At 40.9% G+C, this 27,124-nt stretch overlaps 1 protein-coding gene and 1 non-coding gene across 2 annotated transcripts; both read right to left on the minus strand.

Moving 5' to 3' along the window:
* Positions 1 to 7,049: 7,049 nt before the first annotated feature.
* ppp1r8a (protein phosphatase 1, regulatory subunit 8a) lies at positions 7,050 to 26,755 on the minus strand. The gene is made up of 7 exons (XM_080211464.1): positions 26,673 to 26,755; positions 21,620 to 21,680; positions 17,677 to 17,830; positions 14,505 to 14,722; positions 13,468 to 13,612; positions 11,341 to 11,405; positions 7,050 to 10,511 (listed from the first exon to the last, which is right to left on the minus strand). Exons 1-7 carry the CDS (start codon positions 26,714 to 26,716, stop codon positions 10,152 to 10,154), a joined length of 1,047 nt encoding a protein of 348 aa, XP_080067590.1. The 5' UTR covers positions 26,717 to 26,755; the 3' UTR covers positions 7,050 to 10,151.
* On the minus strand, positions 19,794 to 19,952 carry LOC145358079 (small Cajal body-specific RNA 1). The gene has a single exon (XR_013889445.1).
* Positions 26,756 to 27,124: the final 369 nt, after the last annotated feature.

A 27,124-nucleotide genomic window follows, 5' to 3' on the forward strand; every position in this document is an offset into this window, starting at 1 on the left:
CTCACATAAGGAGGGAGATTGCAACAAGAAAGCTCCTGGAGAAGGTTGACGTCAACCCAAGCCTACTGTCACACAAGAACCTTACTGATCCACCTACTGGCCGCCTTCCATCATGCCAGCCTCTATGGCTATAACTACCGTGCCAAGGATTTAGCAGCTTATATGATTTTTAAAACTGGCATGATTATTAACCCTTTCCTAAGAAAGTTGTAATTTCAGTTTAAAGTGGACTAATATTTCTGACTTCTTGAAGGCTTTTTTTACCTCTTCATAAGCTCTTCTGCGTTCTTCTATCCAATGCCATGCCTGTTTGACACACAGCAAAGTATGTAATGGTTTCTATAGCGTTACTAAATTTGGAACAAATTTACCATAATAATTAATTAATCAATCAATCCTAGAAACAATCTCATTTGTGTCACATTTTGAGGATGTAGTGTTTCTAAAATTGCTATAATCCTTTCTTGCTCCTCATGCAAGCCATCTTTGTCAATAATCTGACCCAAATAGTTTAGGGATATCTTGAAAATGTCACTCTTTTCCTTTTTGACCCAGAGATTATGTTTTTGCAGACATCCCAATGTAGTTCTTCAGATGGTGTTGTTCACTTGAAACTGTGCTGAGATATCATCGAGATAGCAGTGTATACTATTTAACCCACTCAGAATTTGAGCCATGGATCTTTGGAATGGAGCAGGTCCGGAAGATATCCCAAGTGGCAGTCTCCAGCATCGAAACAGACCTTTGTGTGTCATAATAGTGAGTGACAGTTATGAACTTGCAGCCACATTCATTTGTCAGTACACTTGTAATAGATCTATTTTATGGAATTTCTAGTCTCCAGATAGTCCAGCAAATAAATCTTCAATCAATGGTAGTGGATATTGATCAGTGCACAGTATCAGCTTCAAGACGATGGGTTAATCATCATCTTAAATCTCCACATGTCCTTACTGAGTCATCAGGTTTCAGTACAGGTGCTATTGGTGTTGCCCAGTCACTTGTAGTAACTGCTTCAATTACTCCGCTTTGGACTAGTCTTTCTAGTCCTTCTTTGACTTTTGGCCTGATGGCGTTTGATATTGCTCTGGATTTTAGACATTTTGGTGCACTGTTTAGCTTAATTTTGAGTTGGACTTTAGCTCCCATTATTGAACACAGTGAGTCTTCAAACATACTTTTATACTTTTCCAGAAGTTGCTGTCAGTCAGTATCGATCAGTTGATTTGCGGCTCCCCAGTTGAGTTTAATTTTTCCCAACCATGCACTTCCAAATAAAGCAGGAAAGTTCCCATGGACAATGTGGAGGCAATGTTTGTCCATTTTCACCCTTAGATATCCTTTAGTGGGACAATCTCTTCTGTGTACGTCCATCGAATAGCATTTGATGGTTTCAATGGTAAATTCTTTAATTTCTGATTTTAGGTTGTCTCAGATATCAATGATACTGCAGCCCCTGTATCCATTTCCATTTGGACTAATTTACCATCAAGTTTTGCGAATACCGAAACACACTGTGAATCACCACGTACCATCGTCAACTCTTGGACTTGTCTTGGCACATCATCTTCTAAGCTGTCTTCACTTGTCACCTTATGGATTCTTCTCGCAGATTTTGATGTATTCTTTTTCTTACACATTTTTGGTGAAGAGGAAGTTTGCTGTGTCTAACCTGGTCCTTTTTGCCACAATTCTTGCATTTGTTTTCCCCACTCTAACATTCTCCTGCTGCAAACTTGTGTACGAGGTTGACATGTTTGTGGTTTTGCAGATTTATTTTAATGGTCTCTATTTGGGGATCTTCACCCCAACTCATATTTGTGAAGTCTCTTTTACAGCCAGATCCATTGATACTGCAATGTGCGCTGCTGATTTAAGAGTCGGTGTTTTCTCAGTGAGCAACTTTCTCTGAAAAGCTTCATTTTGGAGTCCACTTACTGACCCATTGTGAAGAACATCCTCAAACATCGCACCCTTCATAAAGATGCCAGGAACTGTGAGGTGCCTTCCTGAATCAGTGCAGTCCATGTGCTGTAGGTATACCCACAGTGCTGTTAGGAAGTGAGTTCCAGGATTTTGATCTGAGTGTGACATGCCTAGACTTCACCTTCCTCCCAGCTTTGGTGGTGGAAGCTAAATCTTTCTGCAATAATGAGCCATTTCGGTGAGAAATGCTCTTCTAAGACCTTTGTCAGTTCGTCATAGGTTTTAACTAAGTTTATTTATTAGTCACAAGTAAGGTTTACATTAACACTGCAATCAAGTAACTGTGACATTCCCCTAGTTGCCACAGTCCGGCGCCTGTTCAGGTCAACGTACCTCACCCAGCACGTCTTTCAGACATGAAGGAAACTCCTGGCTTTGCTGGATGGACCAGATTTCATAGCAATGTAAATATTTTATATCTAACCAAACTGAGAAATGTTACAATCCTTAGATTATCTGGCACATGATTTGCTTGCAGATAATATTGGAGTCTTTCTTCAAATGAGTTCCAAGTCTCTCGATCTTCATCAAATAAATCAATGGTGCCACCATTGCCTGCCATTTTTGTTTACTGGCTCCCAGTTTTATACTTTCTTCAGTTTCCTCCTCTTTCTTGTACAACACAAGAAATCACCTTATCTAACAATGCAACAATTTTCTTTTTGCTCACCTTTCTTGTCCTGTGTGTCCATTCCCACAATACATTTTGCTTTGTCACATGTGCAGTCTCCACAGCTTGGAAGCCTTCCCATTTAACATTAAGTTCAACCTTTGTTTCTTTCTATATCTTTTTGTAGTGCATCAGAGGTTTCTTTTCCTTACCTTCGATTGTCTGTTCGACCTGAAGTGCTGGGGTTTTTTTTTTGAATCTGAATCCGGTTAAGAAAAACTTTTTCTCCAATTCTCGTTGCTAGCTTTCCCCTTTGTTACATATCATCTGGGAGTTACTGCAAAGAGAAATGTAATGAGGTGCCACACTTGTGGGTTTAAGTCAAACACAATGCTGGTTTATATTTAGAAGATGTTGCTTATTCCAGGTCCAAGCTGGAAGAACCTCAAAAGCCCGTGAATCCCTCTGTTTACTTGACTACAGATCGCATAATATTATACCAACAGAGATCTAACCACTTCATTGAGTGCCTCCTACATCACTCTTGAAATTGCAACATTAAAAAGGGAAAACTCATTTTTTTAAATTAAAATACAAATCTGTGAAACTTAAATCTAAATTTGACTTTGCTTTACCTTCATGTAGGCAATTATTTAGTGCAGTGAATTTGTTTAGATAAATCATTGAACAATTACAGATACATAAGTGCACAATTGCATCAAATCTCAGCCTCATATTAATTTAAAAACTGTTTTATGTACAATTTCAGTTTTTATTATGACTGGAAGCCAAATTCTCTCAGATCCTCAGACTTTTCACTAAATTTCCATAGGAAACAATCTCCCAACAGCTGTTGAAATTTACTGGTTTAATTCTAAAAGTTGAATCTGTAAAAACATAGAAGAATGACACTCATTGTAACAGATCGTTTTCCTTCCCATTTGTTACAAATTATTTTTACGTCTCACTCCTGATTTTAAAGTCAGGATAGGGGAGAAGGTAATTTAACCTCTTGTTTAAGAGCAATTGAACATTTGTAATAAAAGGCAATAGAAATATATCCATCATTTCTAGAAACAATGAAAATATTATAGTTTGGTACAGATAAATGACAAGTACAACATATTTGTGGGAAGTGTCCAAAAACAAACCCAATGAACTATGTAATGGAATTGAAGAGTTACGTGAAAATATAGCAGTTATCTCCTCAGCAAAATACATAGAATTTTGTTGGTTTCATAAAGCATAATTTGTCTTTGGTCTACCTATTTCTATACTATCCTTTCTCATATTCTGCCTAATAATACAGCCAAGCACTTATCCTGTTTCAGCATTCCACAAAATGTATATAGACACTCTAAAGAAATACAGTACAATTTTTATTAAAGTTTAAAGTTTTTTAAAGTTTATTTATTAATGTCACGAGCAAACTTGCATTGACACTGTAATGAAATTACTGTGAAAATCTCTTGTCACCACACGCCGGCACCTGTTTGGGTACATTGAGGGAGAATTTAGCCTGGTTGATGCACCTAACCAGCATGGACATGGACTGTGGGAGCACCCAGAGGAAACCCACGCAGACACGGGGAGAACGTCCAGACTCCGCGCAGACAGTGACCCGAGCCAGGAATCGAACCCAAGTCCCTGGTGCTGTGAGGCAGCAGTGCTAACCACTGTACCACCATGCTGCCCTGGCACCTGCCAGGCATGGGTGGTGCCAGCTAATGAATATCTCGGTTTATGGGGCATTCCATTTCCCAGTGGGATACAGCGCAATACTAAAGCATGAACTAATATGCAAGGACTCAAACAATATTGTTATTGCTCCTAGTTTTCAACAATACATTAAAAAACATAAAATTTAAAATATAACATGCACACATGGGTTTCATATTACTTTGTAATTTGTTGTGATTGGTAATTATTCATATTCGGGGAGCATCAGAAATTCTGTTTCCGAAGTATTCCGATTGACAGAGTCCTGGATAACACAAAAGTTTACCATCTTCCCTGGTGCATCTGATACCAGAGAAAGTTATTCAGATAGGCTGAGCTGATTAGATTATGAATCCTATTTTTATTTCAAACAAATTGGCAAAAGATCAATGCAAGGAAGTCATGTGAAAACTTTTGAAACCACTGGTTTGCCCTCAACTGGAGCTTGGTGCCGAATCCTGGACCCCACACTTTAGGAAGGATGTCACTTGCTGCCTTGGAGATGGTGTGAGGGATCCACAGGAATGATCTCACAGGTGAAGGACTTCAGATATAATCGAGAGGCGATAGAAATGTGGCTTACTCTCATCACAGCAGAGGCTGAGGCAGGATTGAAGCTGGATTTTCAAAAATTCAGAGCTTTTGATGGGATAAATGATAAACTGTTCCCACTAGTGGGAAGGTAAACAATCGGAAAGCACAAGAGTAGAACCAGTCGAGTCTCACTTTTATACAAAATACAGCAAGTTACTATCTGGAACATAATGACCAAAAAGGAAGTAGAATTTCAACAGTAACTTTCAAAATTGAATTGGAAAAATACTCAAGGGTGCTAAGGAAATAGTGGGACAAATTGGATAGTTTTTAATAAACCAGCACACACCTCAAGTCCTATGATTATCTTATTCTAACCATTTCTCCTTCAAACTGAATTAGTTTGCATTTAATAACAAACAAGCAAAAGACTGGTTAAGAAGGAATGAACGATTGGATTATTTCAATTAAGCAACTTTGAATTCAGAGTAGACCGAAGGTTTGATCTCAAATGGGCAGCATGGTGGTTAGCACTGCTGCCTCACAGCACGATGGACCTGGGTTCAATTCCTGGCTTGGGTCACTGTCTGCATGGAGTCTGCACATTCTCCCATGTCTGTGTGGGTTTTCTCCAGGTACTCCGGTTCCTCCCACAGTCCGAAAGATGTGCTAAATTCTCTCTCAGCATACCCGAACAGGTGCTGGAGTGCGATGACTAGAAGATTTTCGCAGTAACTTCATTGCAGTATTAATGTGAGCCTTCTTGTGACACTAATAAACTTAGATTTTTAAATTCTCGTTTCAACTCCCTGCCTCTGGTAATCTCCCCTAACTAGATTCACATCTCTGCTCTCCATCAGTTCTCCCATCGCGCTCATCCTCTGCCACTCGGGGTCATGCCTCCAACTGCCAAGGTTGCAAACTCTAAAATTACCTTCCTAAACCTTGTTGCCTCTTGCTTCTCCATAAAGATGTTCCTTAAAATGTGCATTGGCTATGCTAAATTATCTCTCAGTGTACCTAAACAGGTGCCAGAATGTGGTGACTAGGGAATTTTCACAGTAACTTCATTGCAGTGTTAATGTAAGCTGACTTGTGACTAATAAACAAACTTCACTTCAACAAATCAAGTTTGAAATACAAATCTTGCATTAAAACTAGCTTCACAAAATTGCTAATGGGAATAGTGCTGTAATTTAGATTTTCCCAGCCTGAGCTACTAGGCCTCTGGTGTCTGAGCTACTGGATTTTCAATGTTAACTGCAAGTGTTGATCATATCCTACATTTAAAACGTAGCCCTTTGCAAAGGGGTTGGCCTCGTGTAATGGAATATGTTATATGAGGACCTACAGAGAGTTAACTGCAATAGTCTGTGAAAGGAAGTGATATATGATCAGAGTGAGAAAGTGTTAGAAAAAAGATAGTGAATTTTGCAGCTACCACTCTAAGAGGACCATCCGACAGCACAATTATATAGTCAGAAAGACTGGTCATATTATAGGATAACTGAGTTTAAGCAAAATAACAAATGATAATATTCAAACATTCTCAATAACTGTTTCAGAGGTATAGTGCTTCTACGTTAGGTGATTTCTTTCAGTAGCTTGTCAAGCAACTGTTTAAAAAAATCTCAGCACAAGAAAATACCCAATGTAAATGTGACCTGCAACAGCAGGGAACAAAAACTCAAAGTCCATAACATATTATGCGAAAACCCAGATATTTATGAATGCCTGAATGAACTCTCAAACCACCTACTACTGTACCTTTCTCTTAAAAATATCTATACTGTCACCGCAAAGAGTGGAAGGAAAACAGCACAGAACAAAACCATAAGTAGTTAACTTGCAATTGTTGGGCAGGTCATCAAATGGGATTATGCAAGTAAGTGGGACTCAAATTGAATGCCACATTTCCATACAATGTTTTTATATACAAACCCAAAATCAGTTTGTTTACATTGCAATTTTGCAAAGTACCACACCAATTTCTTGCCTGGCCTCATAGTGGCCAGCTGATAACCTTAAATCAATGCAACAGTCATTAATATGGCCCATTTGGTTATGAATTTGAAGGTAGTCATTCTTAGTTATGCATTTTATTTTTCCTCATGGCTTTTGCCGAACAAAGTTGTAAGCAACCTGCACATTTATAACTTAGCAACATCTTAGGTCTGAATGAGAACATTGAAATTCCAAGTTTACATAATACATGATATTTATTCTTAAAATGTTGAAGTTTTCACCAATTACAAGTCTGCTGACAAACAAAAAGGTAATGACTCGATGTATCCTGTTGTACTCTTAAAGGAGTGTGATTATACAAGAAATAAGTAGTTTTGTTAGCTACCAATTACAATGGTCACGTCCTCAAACCTACAATACTTTTTTTTAAATATAAGAAACTACACCCAACTATTGAAGCACAAAACAGTGTTATTAAAAATCACATAAGCTGCCTTCATAAAGTTGAGGACTGAAAAAATTGAAAGTAACACATGTATTTGCTTGAAGGACTAAGAAAATTGAAATTAATTTGCAGCTACTTGGCAGAAAAATAACAGCAAGATTTGGCTGCGAAAATTAGAAATAACATGAAAAGTGGGCAGCAAATTAAAGCAACATGTTCAATTGCATCACCCCCGCCTCTTCCATAGGTTTCACATTTCAATTCACTGGATAGTTTTTGTTGCAGTTAACTCAGACTTGCAAACCTTTGGGTAACACAAGGGTTCCCCTTCCTAGAGGGCCCTGCCCCATTCTAATGTTACTCATTGAGAATCTGATGAAATCTAACAACGTGGGTATATCACACCAAAAACAATGTTGCAAAAGATCATGAATGATACAGCACAAAGAGCACTAGATTCAACTGGCAAAAATAGCAGGTCCAAATAGTTCTTTCTATATCTTTCAGTTACTGCTACCTCCAACAAAGGTGTTTTCTCTTCCTTTCACTGGGCACCACTATGCTCGATTTTCCTAATCTTGCCTTTCAAGATTTCTGTCAAAAAGAACTGCAGTGTGCCACCCTCATTTCATCTATGGGCTAGTTTCACCAAGTGCAGAAAGCTGCAAGTACAGTGCAGCACACTAACAATTTCCACACGTGTAAGTTGTCCATCCAATCAGGGTGCTCCAAGAAAACAGCAATTGGGAGGGTTGGCGGGTGTGGTATTGAGTGACGAACGTCACATCAAAACATCTTCACAGCCATTTGGAGAAAATCTTAAGTCACCGGCTCTTACAGAAATTCACATTTTTTAAACTATATTTTAGAAGATGGGGCTTCTTCTTGCAAAGTTGCTATTTTTTATACTCTTATTTCTTAACACACAGAATCACAATGTTAAAAAAAATTGGCTGAAATTTCAAGTATTGTTCCCATAGTACGCAGTCCCCAAAATTGAATACTGGATTGGGACGACTTATCCTCTACCTGTCTCACACAGCAAGTTTCAAACGTCTTTCCTCAATAATAGGACAGTCTGTATTTCAAAGCTTCTGCAGTCACTCATCTCAGCGTACCTCAAAATTCCATTCTTTGTAAAGACACAAGATGCAAACTCAATCGTGGTTAGTGGATACAATTAAGCAATCTCGCACCTAAATCATTAGTAAATACTGGAATAAATGAATGAATGACTATGGTGGTGAATTTCATCCAGGTTGAGGTGGTCAGATTTGAAGGATAACGCCAATTTGGACGTTATCAAAAAAAAAGGCTCCTCTTATACGATTTCAAACATTTGATTTAGTAATTCTTTTTCTCTTGGACCATGACAAATCTTTCGGAAAAACTGACCAGAAAATTCAAAAATCAGTTGAGCTGATGACTTTGCACTTTTACTTTGGAACAGTCTTTAAAGCTAGGCAAAATTTGCATTTATATAGCTTTTTTTAAAAAAATGATCTCAATGTATTCCAAGACACTTTACCGCCAATTATGTAAATTTTGAAATATCGTCACTGCTCCAGTCCAAGGAAATGCAACAGCCGATTTGTGGACTTCAAGCTCGCACAAACATCAATAAAATAAACCACCAGATAACCTGTTTGATGGAGAAATGTTAATCAGAACACAAGAACTCCCCATTCATCCTGGGTTAGTGTAGTGGGATCTTTTATGTTCATGTGAGTCAGGAGGAGAGAGCTTTGGTTAATACCCTGGCAGAATGATTGCACAGTCAACAGCGCAGTATTCTCTGCTGGAATGTCAGCCTATGTTGTGAGCTCTAGCCATGAGGTACTTCCGACCTTCTCTGACCCTTTGATCTGTATTTCATAAAAGTTCATTTTAAAAATGGAGAACTGGTAACACATTCTCAGCCACACACAAAACACACCTTTGTTCTCAAGTTAATTCATCACCCCATAACACAAAAGGCACACTGGTGATAGCCTAAGGTATTTAAAAAGCTAAACTGTTTTTGAGTGTAATGATAGACCTTTGAGCGCACACCAATGCAGATAATTTTTACAGGGCTTTTTTCTAAAACGTTTGAGCGGTTTTAATTTCCCAACTGACTTTCACATCAACACAAAATGTTCACAATGGCAACTTTCACAAAATGCAGAAGAAAAAAGCCCTATAAGAAAATTACCTGACTTGAGAATGAATTTTTCTTCAAAGCAATTTGCAAAATAGAAACTGGTGTCTACAAAATATAGTAACCAGCAAGGTTCATTCCAGAACAGAATCACGCAGTGATCAAAACGTGCCAAACCGTACTTGTGGAAACCAGTCAAAGCTTACTCAGTAACCCACTGAAGTTAAAACAAAAGTAATTTGTCTTGGTGTAACTTTTTTTTAATACACGCAAGTGCAACTTGCGATCCCCGAATGCTGCATTTTTTTTTTAAACAAACAGTTCCAGCAGCAATGAAAATTACAATTTCATTTGTAATAAATGACTTGCTGAAATCAAAAACACCACACACACAACTTCAGTGCTTTGCTTCCCCTACTAATCCAAAAAGCCCAATATAAAAACGTACAGCCCTTGACCTATTATCCTACTCTAGACACAAACAAAGCACACATGGCAGAAAAATAGTTTATGTGATTTTAGTCCAACAAAAACTGGCAATGTTGTACGTAATTTACACTGAAATACAGGTTAGAGGTAAAAAGCAGTAACAGCAAATGTTGAAAAGGCTGTGAATCTATTACATAACTGTACAAACATCTGTACAAAGCTCATATAAATCTTAGGTATATTAACAGAATTAAAAGAAAGCCCCTCTCGGTCCTCAAATCCTAGGTGACTTTATTCATTTTTTTTAGAAAAGGAACAGATGATCAAATAAGCAATGATGGAGTAGGCTTCTTGCCAGGCCAGGCTTCCTTGGCGTATTTCTTTTTCTTCGGCTCATTAACAGATTCTGCATTGAACACACCAGGGTTGGGAACAGGGTTTATAGTCACAGTTGCTGGCACAACTGCTGGTGCCAAGTCCACTTCTGGGGCAGGGTTTGGGAAGGGCATAGGTAGTCCTCCTATCATTGCAGTTCCCATTGTATTACCGTGTAGCTGAGACGAAGAATCGCCACTAGTTGGAGGGAGGCCGCCATATAAACTAGCGTTGAATGGGAAATTCTGCATACGCCTAGCAACTCCATCTTCGAGGCCTAGTGAACTGGGACTCTCCGTCTTCTTTTTCTGTAATTTTCCCCCAAAAATAAAACAATTAAACTTCTGGAAACAATATTCCTTTCTTAATTCATCAATATTAGAGTGTTTGCTTATCCAAACATTGAAACACATGACGTAGGAGGGCTAACTCCTGCTGTACGACAATAGATGCATGCCAGTAAAATGTTTAAAAGATACAACATAGAGGCTGTTACTTGAAATACCCTCATCCTGTACCTGTGATGTTTCGTATCTCAAGAAACCACATATTATTTGAAAATCCATATGTTACGTATGTGCTTCCAATCATAGAATCACAGGAGGCCATTTGGCCCATCGAGTCTGCACTGACAACAATCCCACCCAGGTCCCATTCCTGTAACCCCACATATTTACCTTGTTAATCTCCCTGACACCAAGGGGCAATTTAGCGTGGCCAATCAACGCAACCTGCACATCTTTGGACTGTAGGAGGAAAGCCACGCAGACACAGAGAGAATGTGCAAACTCCACACAGATAGTGACCCAAGCTTGAAATCGAGCCCAGGTCCCTGGAGCTGTGAGGCAGCAATGCTAACCAATGTGCCACCGTTCTGCCCAATCAAAAATACCGGAGTGTTTTTGTGTATCGAGTTAATTTTACAATCTTAAAAAATGGCTATTACAAAAAGTTGCATCATTAAAAGGCTGCTGCAATCATTGATTACAGGAAGTTATTTTTAAATTTGGATAGGTTTCCCACACTTTGCAAATAAGCAGTAAATACTATCTTGTCTGAACTGTACAAGTTAATTAAAAATTGAAGCTAAAACATTTCACTGCCTGATATAAATAACCAAAAGAATTGACTTTTTACCTTGAGTGGTACCACTGCTGTCTGAACCATATTTCTGAAGCGACCAACTGAAGGATCAACATCCTCTGAAAAAGGGAACGAGACAAGAAAGGACACTTATCAATTGAAAATTACAAGAATATAAACTTGTATTTACATACATACTTCAGTGCTCAGGACATATGAGAGAGTGATTCACATAATTATTTTTCAAATGCAATCACTTGACTTTGTAGGAAAATAAAGCAGTCAATTTGTTTTGCAAGTTCACAATGAGAATAAGTGGTTAAGGAAGTTTTCAGTGATTTTGATTGGAGGACAAATGTTGGTAAGGATGGCAGAAAGATTCCTTGATGATCTTCCAATTGTGCGACAGGCACTTTACATCCACTCAAACAGGCTGGCATAATGTCTAAATTGAAGTTTCGCCCCAAAACAGGAAGATCTGACAACGTGACACTCCCTCGGGGTTGTACTGAGTTTTTGAACTATACGATGTGCACAGTTCTTTGGAGTTGGGCTTAAACTCAGTCGTCTGACTCAAAGGCAAAAGTGCAATCATTCAGCCAAGTTATTTTCCTATGTCGAACATGATCCTCAGTGGCGCTGTCAATCCTGCACCTCCACATACACATTACTTCAGTAAAACTTTATCATTATTTCCTGATAACATGTTTGTTCAAACAACTATATAATTGCAGGACTACATCAATATTTATACAATTTTAGAGTTACAAGAGAATAAAATAGCAGCCTACAATGCTAGAATTTTGTGCATGTTCCAAATGGGATTTGAATACTAAGAAGGATTTCCTTAACACCACTTAGCAAGGTGATTGATAGCATGGACAAGCAGCACTTCACTTTCAATTAATATCTGTCAGGTAGATGCCCATTAAGGATTTTTACTACTTTCACAAAAACTAAACTAAGTGAATCAAACTTGGAAATCAAATACAATTTCAATACTTGCAGGCAGCACCAAACTAGAGGTTAAGTTTGGTGGACAGCAACAAAGTACAAGTTGAAATGACTTGAATTGCAATTAAGCATACAATTGAAAAATTAATTAATATGAATTAATGTGAGGTAATGCATTTGAATTGGCAGAATAAGGAGACTACATATTCCATGTAAAGCAAGTCTAAATGGGGTAGAGGAACAAATGGATCTTGAGGTACAGATACACCATGAACTAAATGTACTAACAGATTAATGAAGTCATTAAAAAAGAGACTGGGGATTATTACTACAGGGAGTAGATTTAGAAAGCAGAGAAGTTAAACTTGTATAAAATCTTGGTTATCCGCATTTGGAGAACTACGCATAGTTCTAGTCACTGTATTATATAAAGGGCATTATATATAGGCTATAGGTATATTTTATAAAATATATATTGATTATATAAAGACATTGACTACAGAATGTTCAAAATAGATTTACAAGGTTGATCTTGTACCAAAAGAGGTTATAGCTATCTGAAAACATTGAACAGGTTGGGGCTTTACCTTGTAGAAAAGGCAGCTGAGGAGGTGACCTGATAAGTGATCTTTCAGATAATGAAGCTGTTTCCAAAACAGACCAAAATCAGGAGCCATTTATTCACGACTATTAAGACAATCATGAATAAATCTAAAATGTGCACTCACTTACATGCTTATAGCAGTGGCACATCATACCTGACCTGACACAGTACTTTACATCGAGGTCACCAAGCTTGCTCAGAACTGAAGGCTGTGAAAAATCATATGCCAAATTTGTAAGTTGCATATGTTGTGGTTAGCATTGTGGCCTCACAGCACCAGGGACCTGGGTTGGATTCCAGCCTTGGGTGACTGTCTGTGTGGAATTCGCAAGTCTTTCAGTGGCTGTGTGGGTGTACCCGGGTGCTTGGATTTTGTCTCAATCCAAAGATGAGCAGGTTAGGTGGATTGGCCATGCTAAATTGCCTCCTTATTCCAAGATGTGTAGGTTGGAGGATTAGCAGGATAAATGCGTGGGGTTAAGGGTATGGGGCAGGGGGGCGGGCCTGGGTCAGAAAGTTGGTGCAGACTCAATGGGCCAAATGGCCTCTTCCTGCATCGTAGGGATTCTATGAAATCTTTGCTTTAAGTGTGAAATTTATATGAAGGTTGAAGGTGGTCATACCTGGATTTATGATCTCTTCATCATCACTGAATGATACTCGGTAGCTCTTTCTTTTACGTTTTGGCCTCTGGATCTCCAGATTTCCTTCCTCAATTGTCAGTGTAGATATTCTTTTGTTATGAGCTGTGTTAAATTCTGTCAAGTTCTAAGGGAGGCAAAGAAAAGCATAACATTTCACAGATACATCTTTTTACTTTACCTTGAAATAATATCAAACTGCTTGACCAAGTGAAAGGGTAAAAATATTGCTCCCACTTCACTTGGGTGGCATAATGGCACAGCGGTTAACACTGCTGCCTCACAGCTCCAGGGATCTGGGTTCGACTCCCATCTTGGGTCACTGTCTGTGTGGAGTCTGCACGTTCTCCCTGTGTCTGCATGGGTTTCCTCCGGGTGCTCCGTTTTCCTTCCAGTCTAAAGATGTGCAGGTTAGGTGCATTGGCCGTGCCAAATTGCCTCTTGGTGTCCCAGGATGCATAGGTTAGAGGGATTAGCAGGATAAATATGAGAAGTTCCGGGAATAGGGCCTGGTGGGATTAAAGTCGATAGAGTCGATGGGCTGAATGGCCTCCTTCTGCACTGCAGAGTTTCTACAATTCCAGGATCCAAACAAGTTCCAATTCTGTCTCCTTGAATCATAAGACAATGCCATAAAATTCCCCGCGCTCTGACAGGTACAGAAATAAAAAGGATAAAGAAACTGGCTGATGCTTTTTTTAAAAATAGGGCAAAAATTAGAATTGGTAAACAAAATTGCATATTTAGAGTGCCATGTTACTATACTGTTTGAAACAGGACATTAAAAAAGTGGCAGATCTTCATTATAGCTTCTAATGCTCAGAGTTCTATTAAACCAATGTCACCAAACTAGATGTATATTTATATAATTCGATAGCTACACTCACTCCTACAAGAACCCATTGTCACCTTGGAAACATTACTACAATGACAGACAGTTCTTTGAATTTTTGATGTACTTTTTAAACTATGCAGCTCAGCAGAAATTGATCCCAATGTTAATGGAAAGCTGCACTTACGTCTAATTCTGTCTCTTCTTCAGGCAAACCCAGCAATCCTTTCAGTTCTTCATCTTCTGCCACATTTTCATCACCCTTGACGGCGGATGGCATTGTCTGTGGCTTTTCCCGTAGCGTGTAAGCTCGTGTTGAGGCTCCAAATGACAATGTGGAATCTATGGGAACCTGCTGTGGTTTGTGGGGCTCCAAACGAAGGCGCCCCAGGTACGTACCATGAGCTGCAAGAGTAATTACTTACTTAGCTGGTTCACCAATTAAGTACTTGATGCAGAAGTAAATGATTAGCTGGTTAATTTAACACGCAAACAATTGAAAGCACAGCATCGTTCAGCATTAACTTCTACCTTTGTCAGGGGGAGGAAAGAGGGAGAAGGAACATATGAGTTCCTCCATCCTGATGACTGTGCTCAGCTTCAAAGAATATTCTGTTATACCTATCCACCTTCTCAATAGAAACATTATCATATCAAATCAACTACGATTGGAAAAAAGAAAAGTATTATTGTACTTGTGGAATATTGAACGCAGTTCTGGTAGCCACGCTACCAGAAGGACATAGATGCTTTGGAGAGTGTGCAAAGGTGATTTACCAGGATGATCCCTGGTCTGGAGGGTTTTAGATATGAGAACAGGTTGGATAAACCAGATTGTTTTCATTGGAAAGACAGAAGCTGAGGGGCGACCTGTTGGAGGTTAACAAAATTATGAGAGGTAAAGATGGGGCGGATAGTCAGAGGCTTTTTCCCTTCCCCAGAGTGGAAAGGTCAACTACAAGAAGGCACAGGTTTAAATTGAGAGGGGTAAGTTTAGGAGAGATGTGCAGAGAAAGTTTTTTACCCACAGAGGGTGGTGGGTGCCTGGAATGCATTGCCAGTGGAGGTGGTGGAAGCAGGCATGTAAGCAACGTTCAAGATATATCTTGATAAAAACATGAACGGAGGCAAATGGGGGAACTATATATGGGCAAGAAGTAGTGAGTCTAAATAAGAATTAGGAATCGGCGCAGGCTTGGTGGGCTGAAGAACATGTTCTTGTGCTATACTGCTCTTTGCGTTTTTTTGAAAGAGATGGGCAATAAATGCTGTTTAGCTAATAATGCCCATAATCACATGAAAAAATTAAAGTAGCACTAAAAGTAGTTTTTGTAGCTGTGTTAAGGTTCAATACAAGGGTTGTAAGAACTAATACTGTGACACAAGAAATTGAACTTGGAAACCATCATTCATAGGAGGAGAAGAATGATAATTTGCTCAAGTCAGTAATCAAATATCATAAGCAGCATGTGGTGGTGCATAATGGTGAAATGGTCTTAAAGCAAACAAAGGAACCAGCCCTGACGACACACATTCACCAGCACAATACATAAAACACTGTCTGATTAAAAAGTGGCTAATACAGGTCCTGAAAAACAAACAAGCAACACATGTCAAAACTACATACTAGCAAGATATCACAAGGAAAATGGCTAACATAACCCCTGTGAAAAGACAAGCAGGCAATGCATCTTAAACTACAAGATCTCACTGCAGAGAAAATATTCAAAATTATTTTAAGTGTAAAAGTGATTTGGTGTGGCAGGGAAAGCACAATTCAACTCATTTACATAAAGGAGAACCAATGGACATTCTGGGATTCTTGATCATGGTTAACAGATTTTTTTAAAAGATTTCTAACTGCCATACTGGACAAGAAAACTTCATTTTCAAACAACATAAATAACAGTAAATTAATGGGCAAGATAAAGAGTTGGAGAATAAGGAGTCGGCAGCAGGAAAGAGAACAAACTCAACAGGAAATAAAGGATGGTGAAATTGGTAGGGGGTTGCAGCTCAAGCATTCCAAGGATTGGACCTGGGATTGGGTACGTCTATTTCTTGCAATGTAGATTGAGAAACCTCCTCTGCGATCGCTCACAGTAATTTAGCATTTGCAGTTTCACGAGGACAACATTCCTGAATAGGAGTCACATGGACTCAAAACATTAACCAGCTGAGTCTTTCCAGCATTTCTTCTTTTATTTCAGATTTCCAGCATCGATAGTACTTAATATAAATAATACTTCTATCTTTGTAGACCACGTAAAGCATAATGTATCATTCTCCTGAAGCACAGATACATGCTCATACAAGTTACAACATTTACTCGATGTTACTTAAACAATGGACTAATTCATATAGCTCATTTAGAATCTGCAAAAATACTGCCCATTCTTGGAGTTCTTTTAAAATTCTTGTTTGAGCGTGACACTCAAGCTTTAAAAAGATACCTTAGGTTGACACTGATGTAATGGACAAAAAATATGTACTGGATATGTTGTTTTTAATAACAACTTTTGGAAAAAGAAACTTGGGTCTGGATATCCAAAATAAGATCTTTTGCTCCAGTAAGTTTTTAGCCAGTTTGAGAGCAGTACTTACAAAATAAAATTTTTCTTAACAATCTGTATCACAAATAAAGAAAAACTAGTATTTCCTTAATAATCAAGGTTTGAAGCCAATATTATAAAACTACTGTCTGGAAAAAAGCCAACATGCCTTCTTAGTGGAAGCGGAGCTCAAAGAAATTGTCAAAAACACAAGTTTCATAATTCTAAAAATGCAGTGTTTATAGAATTACATAGCACAGGAGAAGACCATTCTGACAATCATGTCTGTGCAGGACTTTTGAAAGAATTATGCAATTAGTCTTACTTTTTTACTCTTATAGCCCTGCAGATGTTTCCCGTGTGAACATGAGACTTTTGCGCCACATTTCAGTCCCTCTACCATTTGCCTATATCCATTTTCAAGTGGGCTGAAGCTAGCCATAAATGGATCTGGAGTTTGGATTCCAAATTCTGAGAAACAGGAGCATTCATAACAAATAATTCTATTTTACCCTTAGCCTACATCACTGAGCTCATAACTACAAATGTCAACGATGCCATAAGTTTAGAGGCAGACAACCATGGCTTGCTGACATTTAAAATGCAGAGAAAGAGTGGTGAAATTGTGGAATCTTATTTAGTTGATCTTATCAATGGACAAGTGTGAATCACTAAGACTCTTCTTTATTTTGTCATTTAACATAGCCTTTCAAATTTGTTCATGTTGAAGTTCTGGAGTTCCTTACACCCAGTCGCTGCAAGCACTTTCAACAAAATACTTGAACTATACAACAAAATAGCACTTACTGCTGTTCAGGTCTATGATGAAAACTCTTTTCAAATGTTTGTGATAGACCAACGCAGCGTGGACTCGCGAACATGACTGATGGTCAATGGTAAAATCACAAATGTCGGGGTTTCTTCCAAAGAGGTAGTATTTTTTCTCATCAATGATGAGTTTCTGGAGAAAAAGGACCAATTTGACTTGTATTATTTAATTGTTTTCTATTACTTACTAATTCAGTTCACAACAAGAAAGTCAGAAAAACAATAAGTTTATTTATTAGTTAGAAGTAAGGCTTACATTAATACGGCAATGAAGTTAGTGTGAAATTCCCCTCGTCGCCACACTCTGACCCCTGTTCGGGTCAATGCTCCAAACCAGCACGTTTTTCAGAATGCGGGAGGAAACCCACACAGACACAGGGAGAACGTGCAAACTCCACACAGTGACCCAAGCCAGGAATCAAACTTGATCCCTGGTATTGTGAAGTAGCAGTGCTAACACTGTGCTTCCATGCCGCCTCAATACCATGTTAACAAATGGCAAGCTATTGAAACCATTTGTTCAAAGACAGATGAGAGAATTAATAGAAGTTGACAACCACTGCATTCTTCAAGTACAATTTTTAAGCCTTACGATATTTCCTAATACAAGTTTATTGACTTTTTCGCAATTTCAGAATTTTGAGGAAAATAACAGCATGCTTAATTCAATCTTCTTTTAACATTAGCATGTTAAAGAAACTTCAGCAATTAGTGGTGAAGAAGAGCAATGTCGTGAGTTGCAAACTGCCAAAATTGGCAGATGATTTGTGCTGCTCCATTATTAACCTTGCAGCAAAGAGATCTCAACAACAATCACCCCCTCAAAGTCAAATCAGGACCGATATTGAATCTTAAAATATGAATGAAATCCACTTCAGGAAGCTAAGGCTGCTATTTGAGGAAGCGAGGATGCTTAATAGTTTATCTTCTTGCAAAGTAATTTAACCTTGGGGGCCCAAAAGGAAACAACTGAAATTGTGGAATCTCTCTCCAGCTGGTAGTAAACTGTTCCTAGAGTTATTTTAGCGCTAAAGTTTTGCCATTTTTCTTGCTTTTTGTTCCCACCTGTAATCTCATATTGCTCCCTCCTCTATTTAATTTGACTTTTAACTCACTCCGAATTCTTCACTGTTGTTCACTCTGTTTCTTTCTCTACCCATATAAGATTATCGTTCCAGTCGTAGAATTGTTATGGTGTAGGAGGACGACATTTGGCCCATCGTGTCTGTGTCGGCTCCCCAAGCAAGCATCATGACAATGTCATTTCCCTTCCTTTTCCCTGCTCCACTACACATTATTTCTACTCAGATGATCATCCAATGCCCTCTTGGATGCTTTGCTTGAACCTGCCACATGTCCAGGCAGTGCATTCCAGACCCTAAACACACAGTGTGAAAAAGATTTTTTTCTCACATCACATTAGCTTCTTTAGCAAATCACTCAAATCTGTGCTCTCTTGTTCGTGATCCTTTTACAATCAGCAACAGCTTCTTGTAAATGTCTTCTGCACTCTCTCCAATGCTTTCATCTCCTTTCTATAGTGTGGTGCCAGAACTGTACACAACATTCCAGATGAAGTCTAATTAGTGTCTTGTACAAGTTCAGCATAACCTCCTTGCTCTTGTATTATATGCCCCGACTAATACAGCCCAGAATACTGTATGCTTTATCAATTGCTTACTTCACCTCGCCCATCACCTTCAATGATCGATGCATACACACACCCAAGTCCCTCTGCTCATGCACCCTTAAGAATTGTATCTATTATTTTATATTGTCTCTCCATGTTCTTCCTACCAAAATGCATTACTCATACTTCTCTGAACATTGAACTTCAGGTGTCACCTATCTGCACACCGGCCTATAGACTAGACCGACAAATGTAATTGCATCCTCTTCGCCCCTTAGCTCGGTCATTCACCAGGTTACCAGATGTCCCATTGACAAATATCAAATCTGCACTTCCAACAAAAGAATTTGAGGTCAAGGATGAAGGAAAAAACAACTCAGGCATGCCACGAAATACCCCACTTCAGCAACTTCTGGGCCATTAATTCTAACGAAGAATATAAATCAGAGTTCTAACTGCGCAGGAATGCTGTACCTCTGAGTTATAACTCAGTGTTTCTCTGCACACTGAGCTAATATGCTCAAGGTTTTTTTTAATATAGCACCACTTGGACCCAGCGATCACAGTTTGTCTCAGATCTATAACGGAGCTTTGACATCGACAGCTAGGTTAGTATCTGGTGCATCCCTCCTTCTTCATCATTAATACAAATTGTCATGCATTGCAGTAACCCAGCAAAACATAAAGTACAAAATCCTGGCTGTAACAGGTTAACCTGAGCAATCTGCTTATAACATGTCCGATGTTCCTAACAACTTGCATTTGTAAAGCAGCTTTTAGCAATATCCAAAAATACTTCATTGAGGTGGTCTGATTAGTAAGTTTGGCGACGACACAAAGATTACTGGAGTTGTGGATAGTGATGAACATTGTCAGAGAATACAGCAAGATATAGATAGGCTGGAAAATTGGACTGAGAAATGGCAAATGGAATTTAATCCAGATAAATGTGAAGTGATGCATTTCGTTAGATCTAACGCAGGGGAGAGCTTTACAATAAATGGCAGAAACATCAGGAGAAAAGACACACAGAGGGGCCTGGATTTGCGAGTCCATAGATCCTTAAAGGCGGCAACACAGGTGGAAAAGGTGGTGAAGAAGGCATTTGGCATGCTTGCCTTTATTGGACAGGGCATAGAGCATAAGTATTGGCATATGATGTTGCAGTTATATAGAATGCTGGCTAGGCTACATTTGGAATTCTGCATCCAGTTCTGGTCACTACACAAGCAGAAGGACATGGAGGCTTTGGAGAGAGTGCAGAAAAGGTTTACCAGGATGTTGCCTGGTAATGGAGGGTATTAGTTATGAGGTGAGATTGAGCGAACTAGGGTTGTTCTCCCTGGAAAGTCTGAGGTTGAGGGGCAACCTAATAGAAGTTTATAAAATTATGAACAGCATAAATTGGGTGAACAGTTGGAAGCTTTTTCCCAGGTTGGAAATGACAAACACAAGGGGTCACAAGTTCAAGGTGGGGGGGCAAGGTTCAATACAGATATGCAGGGGACGTATTTTACACAGAGCGTTGTGGGCGCCTGGAATGCACTATCAAGCAAGGTGGTTGAAGCAGATGCGCTAGGATCATTTAAGAAATATCTAGATAGCCACATGAACAGACTGGGAATAGAGGGATACAAACAGATGATCTAGTTAGGAACACATGATCGGTGCAGGCTTGGAGGGCCGAAGGCCTGTTCCTGTGCTGTATTGTTCTTTGTTCTTTCTTTGTGAAATCAAAAAAAAGTGACAAAATAAAATGGAGACATGAGCAGGACCTGCCAACGGATGGGTTTTAAGAAGAATCTTAATGGATAGGAGGGAGTTGGAGAGATAGAGAGCACACTTTAACAAGCGAAACCCAGAATAGGGACTTTAGGGCAGCTGAAGGTGCACACAGTCATAATAAGGTGGGGTGAGGAGGCTTGGAGAGACAATGGAAAGTATGGGGGCAGCAGGGAAGCTCATGAAGGAATTCAAACATGAAGAGAATTTCCAGTGCATTACCTAGACTGGTTTACAATGAAAGTGACCGAAAAGTAGATCAGCTCTTCAGATCTTCGATCTAGATTAACACTTGTGAACCTTCAGCTTCAGTTTATACTTCAAACTTGGATGATGCTTTGAACAGTAACCCCACTTATGAATGTGTCGATTTGTGCCACAGCAAGCGTTTGCCAGGCATTCCCATCAGACTCAATTATCAATACATTCACACAGCTATTCCCTGAAGAAGCAGGAAATGTCAATTTCCACATTTCTTTGCCCAAAAGAAAATACAATACAAATGTTCACCTCTACTAGCTTGTCTCCTTTCACAACATCCAAGTGAAGTCCAGGTGGAGGCTTTCCTGCCCTGAAATTTGAAAAAATTTGTTAGCATGTCACCGTACGCTGAGCAAGCTAAGTGTTACTTAGAAAGTCTGCACATACAAAAACAAATTCTCATGAGTGCAGTCAAGTGAGTTGACTCTCATCTGCCCTCCAAGGGCAACTAGGGAAAGGCAACAAATGCTGGCCAGCCAGCGATGCCCATTTCCCATGGATGAATACAAAAAACTAGCTACACCTTTCAACCTTTCGGTTTGTGGCAGCACTTAATAATCTATATTTTGCTATAATTGAAGCTGTTTCATTGCTGGATAAAATAGACTTGCATGTAGATGGTGCCTTGCACATTCCCAGGTTATCATAGCAGCCAAACTACTTCTGAAGTTGGTCACGGTTGTAATGTAGGAAATGCTGAGGCCAATTTGCGTACTCCAAGCACCAACAAACAGCAATGTAATAAAAAGGAAAACAAAATGATTGTTTTAAGGTGGTTCAGTGACATTTTTGGCCAGGACAACAGAAAAACCCTTGCTTTTCTTTGAAAAGTGCCCTACACTCTTCACCTTTCTTGACACTAACATGACTTAGGATTCCTTGAAGTAAGAGCATATTTTTAAGTCTGGTATTTGGAGTTAAAATGGCAGCCACAACTGCAACTACATACTGTAGCCGTTTAGTCTCTGAGTCAACCAGAAAGAGGTTTGCAATTCCATCGTTGAATGCAATCGCACCAACTTCAAAACGGGCAAGGAAAAATGCACATCAACATTGTTGTCATTGGGCATATCGACTCTGGTAAATCATACTGTAGCCAGGAATATGTGATTAAAAATAATTCTTGCAGATGCAATATATAGTAGGTTTCACAATGTAATTCATATAAATTCAGTGCTAGTTATGGTTGTGATAAAGATGCCATGCCTTGTGTTGATGACAACTAAAATCATGGATTACAAGAAACACTTCACAGTGACTACAAAATTACAGCCTCACAATAAAGGAGGTGTGCAGTGCACAGGTAACTTTTTACCTGAGTTGCTGATTGACTCCAGCTTTCTATATTATCATTTACTTAACAAGATCAGGTGTCTTTAGAATTTCTACAAAATGGTACAATTAACATACAAAAATTTGAACCTGGAGAAAGACACAGCAGGTCAAATATAGATTCCTGCTGAGGAAACAAGCTTTTCTAGAAAGAGTGTTTTGAGTGTAAAGTAGGTGGTGGCTCATTTGACAATTTGGGAGATGATCAATTATGACTGATATAAGGAACCATTTAATATCATTCTGAATTTTTCTACCAGCTATTGGAAGCACCTCTTTAAATAAACTTTATGACATGGATAATTCTATCAACAATTCTCCATTATTAATGCAGACGTATATCCCGAGAATGAATTATTTATTGTAGACACACACTTTCTACCTCCACTGCCCTGCCCTCCCCCCACCGTCCCCTCGCTGAACAATGGAGCTCAAGAAGTGATGTAGATCAGCAAAGACAGGCATCACGGTTTGGTGAACATGATGCAGCAGAAATGACAGTGACACAATACAGGCAGCAGAATTCAGATGAGCTGAGGTTTCTAATAGACAGCTGGGAGGTCAGCCAGGAGTAGTTGATGAGAGGTCAGTAGCAGAGTGTTAATGTAGTGAAGGAGACAGGCGATGTTAAGGAAGCGGATGTTGACTGCCTTTCTGATGGAGAGGAAAAGGGGTTGGCAATCTAGCACAGGGTTGAATAGGCTGTCTAGGAAACACCCTGAACAATGGTTGCAGATCAGGGATAGAATCAGTGGCTGAGGTTCAAAATTCGTAGGTGAATGATTTAATCTTTTCAATATTTAAAAAGAATACTGTAGTTCATCCAGGACTAGATGCCAACACAGGTCTGAAAGAGGTATCAATGTTTCATAGAGTTTTATAGCACAGGAAGAGGGCCTTCAGCCCATCATGTCTGCACTGGTCATCAAGCACCTATCTATTTCAATCCCATTTTCCAGCATTTGGTCCATAGCCTTGCATGCAAGGCATTTCAAATACTCATCTAAATACTTTATAAATGTTGCAAGGCTTCTGCCTCTACCCCTTACGTTTTTGTGTGACAGTGCCAAAGGGCCCCAAAACCAAAAGAGAAAATGCTGAAAAATCTCAGCAGGTCTGGCAGCATCTGTAAGAAAGGAGCTGATGTTGAATCCAGATGACTCTTTGTCAAAGCCAAAGGGCCCTGTACAGGCGAGAAATATGAGACCAAGAATTGTTTCTTCAGAAATTTTTAAGAAACAAAGTTGTGGAGGCAAGAAAAGTCATTTCTATAGATACGTTGGCTACACAATTGGATTGCTTGAGATGCAACTAAGCCACGGCAGGTCAAATGAGCTGGACAGAGATGGTATGGTCAGCCACGTCAAAGAGTTCAAACAGGCATTCACCAACCCAGAACCTTTTTCCACCAGAAAATCACAGGCTTGCAAACATGGCATGGAAAATTGCAGACAACCCAATTTTTAAAAATTCATTTGTGGGACATGCATGTCACTGACTGGCCAGCATTTATTGCCCATCCCTAATTGCCCAAGGGGAGTTGAGTGTCAATCATATTGCTGTTGCTCTGGAGTCATAAGTGGGCCAGACTAGGTAAGGATGGCAGATTTCCTTCCCTTAAGGACATGAGTGAACCAGATGGGTTTTTCCTGACAATTGACAATGGTTTCACAGTGATCAGTAGATTCCTAATTCCAGATTTTTTTTATTGAACTCAAATTCCACCTGCTGCTGTGGTGGAATTCGAACTCAGATCCCTAGAACACCAGCTGAGTTTCTGGATTAATAGTCCAACGATAATACCACTAGGCCATCACCTTGCACTCCACTAAACAATCAGATGCCTGCAATAGACAGCAGTGGATATGACCAACACTCAAATGCAAAAAGGAAGAAGAGTTGTAGGGTACCAAATAGTGTAAAGAGAGATAGCTCCCTCAGCACCACCAATTTCAGCACCTTTGTTTTTCTTTCTGAATGATATTTAACTGGTTCCACAGCACATTCACAGTAATCAGACAAAGTATACTCCAAAAGACATTGCTTAAAGCTGGCAATGCATAATCCAACAGTAAATTATCATTGCAGGGTGGGATCACATATCAAGAATTTACATCTGTACAGGGCCTTTGGTTGGACAAAGCTCAGAGTTATCAAATCCCATTAATTCCTGGACACAAGCATTCTAACAAAACTTGATGCAGAAACGTTAGCATGGATGTGCTCATAGCATCAACTGCTTATTAATCTTTGCTCCATTTTGTTAAATAGTTAAACCCTCCCATTTCCACTGCAAACACATCCAGAGTCCTGCTCTATCTCCCTGAAGCTCAAGTTCAGGGAATGGAAGGCAAAGAAGTGAGTCAGGTCCAAGTGGACTGCAAGGAGCAGGGAAATAACACAGAGGAGAGGACTGCAGAAGGATTGACTGGATGTTAAGCACTGTGGGGAGATGGGTAATATTGGGGGTTAGATTGAGGGGGGGAATGACAGGGGATGTGACTGGAGACCTGTGTGGGGAAAGGGTGGTGGTGTATGTGAGTGGCTGGTGGGATGCTGTGGGCTAGGGAAATGGGCTTCTAGGAGGAATAGTGAGATGTCAGGCTGTGGGGAAAGGGAAGGAGTGTGCTGGGCTCTGGGGGGAATAGTACCAGGCTGGAGGGGTGTATAGCATCACGCTGAGACAATGGGAAGAGGTAATAGGCCAGACATATTTTTGGACAGCAGGGGTGGGAATATTGCCAGGCTTGGGGGGGTGCCAGGCTTTGGGAAGAGAAGCAATATCAGATTTTGTTTTGGGGGGCAGAAAGTTAGAGTCAGGCAGGGGAGTGTGAGAAAGATAGTGCCAGGTTTTGTTGGGGGGAAGATTTATTGGCAGGTTTTGTTTGGGAGGGTGAGAGAGAGATAATGCCAGGTTTTGGTTTGGGGAAAGGGGAAGAGAAAGGGACAACGGTGCCACACTTTGTTGGAGAGGGTGATGTTGGCATTTTGGGGAGTTGGAAATGGTGCCAGGCCCAGGGGAGACATGTTTTGGAGGAGGTAGTCCTGGTTGGGGTTGGGGGCAGGGAGAGGGGGTTAGGACAGGTTTGGGTGAGGGGGGAAATGATTGTCCCAGATTGTGGTTGGGGGGGGGGGGGGGTAATGATGGTGGGTTCTGGCTGGGTGAAGGGGAGGGGGGGTGACGGTCCTGCTTGTGGGGGGAGGTGACAGTTCTGGTTGGGGGTTGTGATGGTTCTGGTTGGGGAAAGGATCTGGTTGGGGGGGTGTGACGGTTCTGGTTGGGGGTGATGGTTCTGGAGTGGGGGGTGATGATGATTTTATTGGGGCAGTTGATGGTTCTGGCTGTGGGGGGGGGGCAATGGCTGGGGGGAGGCGGGAGGGGGTGATGGCTGGGGGGAGGAGGGAGGGGGTGATGGCTGGGGGGAGGAGGGAGGGGGTGATGGCTGGGGGGAGGAGGGAGGGGGTGATGGCTGGGGGGAGGAGGGAGGGGGTGATGGCTGGGGGGAGGAGGGAGGGGGTGATGGCTGGGGGGAGGAGGGAGGGGGTGATGGCTGGGGGGAGGAGGGAGGGGGTGATGGCTGGGGGGAGGAGGGAGGGGGTGATGGCTGGGGGGAGGAGGGAGGGGGTGATGGCTGGGGGGAGGAGGGAGGGGGTGATGGCTGGGGGGAGGAGGGAGGGGGTGATGGCTGGGGGGAGGAGGGAGGGGGTGATGGCTGGGGGGAGGAGGGAGGGGGTGATGGCTGGGGGGGAGGGGGCGGGGTTAAGACAAGGGGCGGGGTCAGGCCTGGGGGCGGGGCGGCCGCTGCCGGGCTCTCAGACCGCGGCCTAGCGCGGCAGGCTGCAGCCTCCTGACACAAAGCCCCGCCGCAGCGGGCGACTGGAGGCGCTGCAGTGGATAGGTTGCGGCTCTTTTCCCCCCCTCTCCGCTGGGCCGGTCTGTGTACAGGGGGCCGCAGCCGGGCGCACTCACCATGTGGGGCAGTCGAAGGCGGCTTTGAGCTGAATCGCCTGCATCTGAATCAGACCGAGAGCCGACCGCTCTGCATTGTGGGGAAGTGGGCGGGGCCGTGATTGGCTTTCCGCGCATGCCCAGAGATCGTCCCGCACGGCATGCCGGGAGACGTAGTTCTCCTCCAGTGACTGGTGCGCTCGAAAGCGGGCGCCGGAACTACAAATCCCAGCAGCCTTTGCGAGAAGTGGTTAACAGGGGCAATGCTGCAATGTGAACATTGCAGTTATTGGTCTCGTGTTGACTACACTGGTAGATTCTGCCTGAGCCACAACTTCCCCCAGCTGGATATTGAGAAAACCAAAGCTATTAATCTTCAACCCCTGGAAATATTTTGCCTCCGATGTCCACAATCTTCCACCACAATCCTCGCACATGACCATGTCTGTGGTTAGCACTGCTGCCTCCAGTGC

This window comes from Carcharhinus amblyrhynchos, chromosome 24 (genome assembly GCF_965287045.1).
Source record: "Carcharhinus amblyrhynchos chromosome 24, sCarAmb.v2.hapA, whole genome shotgun sequence".
Classification (NCBI taxonomy): Eukaryota; Metazoa; Chordata; class Chondrichthyes; order Carcharhiniformes; family Carcharhinidae; genus Carcharhinus; species Carcharhinus amblyrhynchos.

Excerpts from the sequence above, each read along its gene's own strand:
- ppp1r8a (XM_080211464.1), bottom strand. The coding sequence starts at position 26,716 with ATGCAGGCGATTCAGCTCAAAGCCGCCTTCGACTGCCCCACATG. Across the intron at positions 21,681-26,672 it reads GCCTTCGACTGCCCCACATG|GGCAGGAAAGCCTCCACCTG; the intron begins GTGAGTGCGCCC and ends TTCAAATTTCAG. Across the intron at positions 10,512-11,340 it reads CAGCAGTGGTACCACTCAAG|AAAAAGAAGACGGAGAGTCC; the intron begins GTAAAAAGTCAA and ends GGAAAATTACAG.